The sequence below is a fragment of the Penaeus japonicus genome, unplaced genomic scaffold (genome assembly GCF_977035675.1).
Source record: "Penaeus japonicus unplaced genomic scaffold, GWHDUDI00000001_assembly GWHDUDI00000009, whole genome shotgun sequence".
NCBI lineage: Eukaryota > Metazoa > Arthropoda > Malacostraca > Decapoda > Penaeidae > Penaeus > Penaeus japonicus.
In genome coordinates, this window is record NW_028234411.1 from 9124546 (window position 1) to 9127045 (window position 2500).

Below are 2500 nucleotides of genomic sequence, written 5' to 3' on the forward strand. Positions count from 1 at the left end.
CTCTCCCCGTCATCCACCGCCTCTTCCCCGATGGGCGTGATGCCAGCCAGCAGCGTGGGTCTCGGCAGCTCGGGCGGGGTGGGCGTGCCCCTCGAGGCGTGTCGCGTGGCGCCCTACGTGTCTCCGCTTCGCCTCCACCCTCCGGCCTACGACAGGCTGCCTACTCTGCCGGCGCTCTCGCTCGACCCCGCTCTGCTCTCCGCCGCCCACCAGGTCAGAGGCTGACCTCGCCCTCCGGCGGGAGATTATTTCCTTTTCTTTGGCGTGGACTCTCCTTATTCTCTTTTCTCTCCTTATTCTCTTGCCTCTCCTTATTCTTTTGTCTCTCCTTATTCTCTTGTCTCTCCTTATTCTCTTGTCTCTCCTTATTCTCTTGTCTCTCCTTATTCTCTTGTCTCTCCTTATTCTCTTGTCTCTCCTTATTCTCTTGTCTCTCCTTATTCTCTTGTCTCTCCTTATTCTCTTGTCTCTCCTTATTCTCTTGTCTCTCCTTATTCTCTTGTCTCTCCTTATTCTCTTGTCTCTCCTTATTCTCTTGTCTCTCCTTATTCTCTTGTCTCTCCTTATTCTCTTGTCTCTCCTTATTCTCTTTTCTCTCCTTATTCTCTTGTCTCTCCTTATTCTCTTGCCTCTCCTTATTCTCTTGTCTCTCCTTATTCTCTTGTCTCTCCTTATTCTCTTGTTTCTCCTTATTCTCTTGTCTCTCCTTATTCTCTTGTCTCTCCTTATTCTCTTGTCTCTCCTTATTCTCTTGTCTCTCCTTATTCTCTTGTCTCTCCTTATTCTCTTGTCTCTCCTTATTCTCTTGTCTCTCCTTATTCTCTTGTCTCTCCTTATTCTCTTGTCTCTCCTTATTCTCTTGTCTCTCCTTATTCTCTTCTCTTGTCTCTCCTTATTCTCTTGTCTCTCCTTATTCTCTTGTCTCTCCTTATTCTCTTGTCTCTCCTTATTCTCTTGTCTCTCCTTATTCTCTTGTCTCTCCTTATTCTCTTGTCTCTCCTTATTCTCTTGTCTCTCTTTATTCTCTTGTCTCTCCTTATTCTCTTGTCTCTCCTTATTCTCTTGTCTCTCCTTATTCTCTTGTCTCTCCTTATTCTCTTGTCTCTCCTTATTCTCTTGTCTCTCCTTATTCTCTTGTCTCTCTTTATTCTCTTGTCTCTCCTTATTCTCTTGTCTCTCCTTATTCTCCTCTCTCCTTATTCTCTTGTCTCTCCTTATTCTCTTGTCTCTCCTTATTCTCTTGTCTCTCCTTATTCTCTTTCCTCTCTTTATTCTCTTGTCTCTCCTTATTCTCTTGTCTCTCCTTATTCTCTTGTCTCTCCTTATTCTCTTGTCTCTCCTTATTCTCTTGTCTCTCCTTATTCTCTTGTCTCTCCTTATTCTCTTGTCTCTCCTTATTCTCTTGTCTCTCCTTATTCTCTTGTCTCTCCTTATTCTCTTGTCTCTCCTTATTCTCTTGTCTCTCCTTATTCTCTTGTGTCTCCTTATTCTCTTGTCTCTCCTTATTCTCTTGTCTCTCCTTATTCTCTTGTCTCTCCTTATTCTCTTGTCTCTCCTTATTCTCTTGTCTCTCCTTATTCTCTTGTCTCCTCTTATTCTCTTGTCTCTCCTTATTCTCTTGTCTCTCCTTATTCTCTTGTCTCTCCTTATTCTCTTGTCTCTCCTTATTCTCTTGTCTCTCCTTATTCTCTTGTCTCTCCTTATTCTCTTGTCTCTCCCTATTCTCTTGTCTCTCCTTATTCTCTTGTCTCTCCTTATTCTCTTGTCTCTCCTTATTCTCTTGTCTCTCCTTATTCTCTTGTCTCTCCTTATTCTCTTGTCTCTCCTTATTCTCTTGTCTCTCCTTATTCTCTTGTCTCTCCTTATTCTCTTGTCTCTCCTTCTTCTCTTCTCTTTTCTCTCCTTATTCTCTTGTCTCTCCTTATTCTCTTGTCTCTCCTTATTCTCTTGTCTCTCCTTATTCTCTTGTCTCTCCTTATTCTCTTGTCTCTCCTTATTCTCTTGTCTCTCCTTATTCTCTTGTCTCTCCTTATTCTCTTGTCTCTCCTTATTCTCTTGTCTCTCCTTATTCTCTTGTCTCTCCTTATTCTCTTGTCTCTCTTTATTCTCTTGTCTCTCCTTATTCTCTTGTTTCTTCTCATTCTCTTGTCTCTCTTTATTCTCTTGTCTCTCCTTATTCTCTTGTCTCTCCTTATTCTCTTGTCTCTCCTTATTCTCTTGTCTCTCCTTATTCTCTTGTCTCTCCTTATTCTCTTGTCTCTCCTTATTCTCTTGTCTCTCCTTATTCTCTTGTCTCTCCTTATTCTCTTGTCTCTCTTTATTCTCTTGTCTCTCCTTATTCTCTTGTCTCTCCTTATTCTCTTGTCTCTCCTTATTCTCTTGTCTCTCCTTATTCTCTTGTCTCTCCTTATTCTCTTGTCTCTCCTTATTCTCTTGTCTCCTCTTATTCTCTTGTCTCTCCTTATTCTCTTGTCTCTTATCTCTGTCTCCTTATTCTCTT

The 2500-nt window shown here is 41.9% G+C and overlaps 1 protein-coding gene across 1 annotated transcript in view; it reads left to right on the forward strand.

The window, feature by feature from the left end:
* LOC122264754 (uncharacterized) overlaps positions 1 to 2500 on the forward strand; it is a 66677-nt gene that overhangs the window by 62132 nt on the left and 2045 nt on the right. Inside the window, exon 5 of the mRNA XM_086539684.1 lies at positions 1 to 213. This exon is cut by the window's left edge and continues 11 nt beyond it. Within this exon, the coding sequence (XP_086395810.1) occupies positions 1 to 213 (213 nt within the window). The remainder of the gene's footprint in view (positions 214 to 2500) is intronic.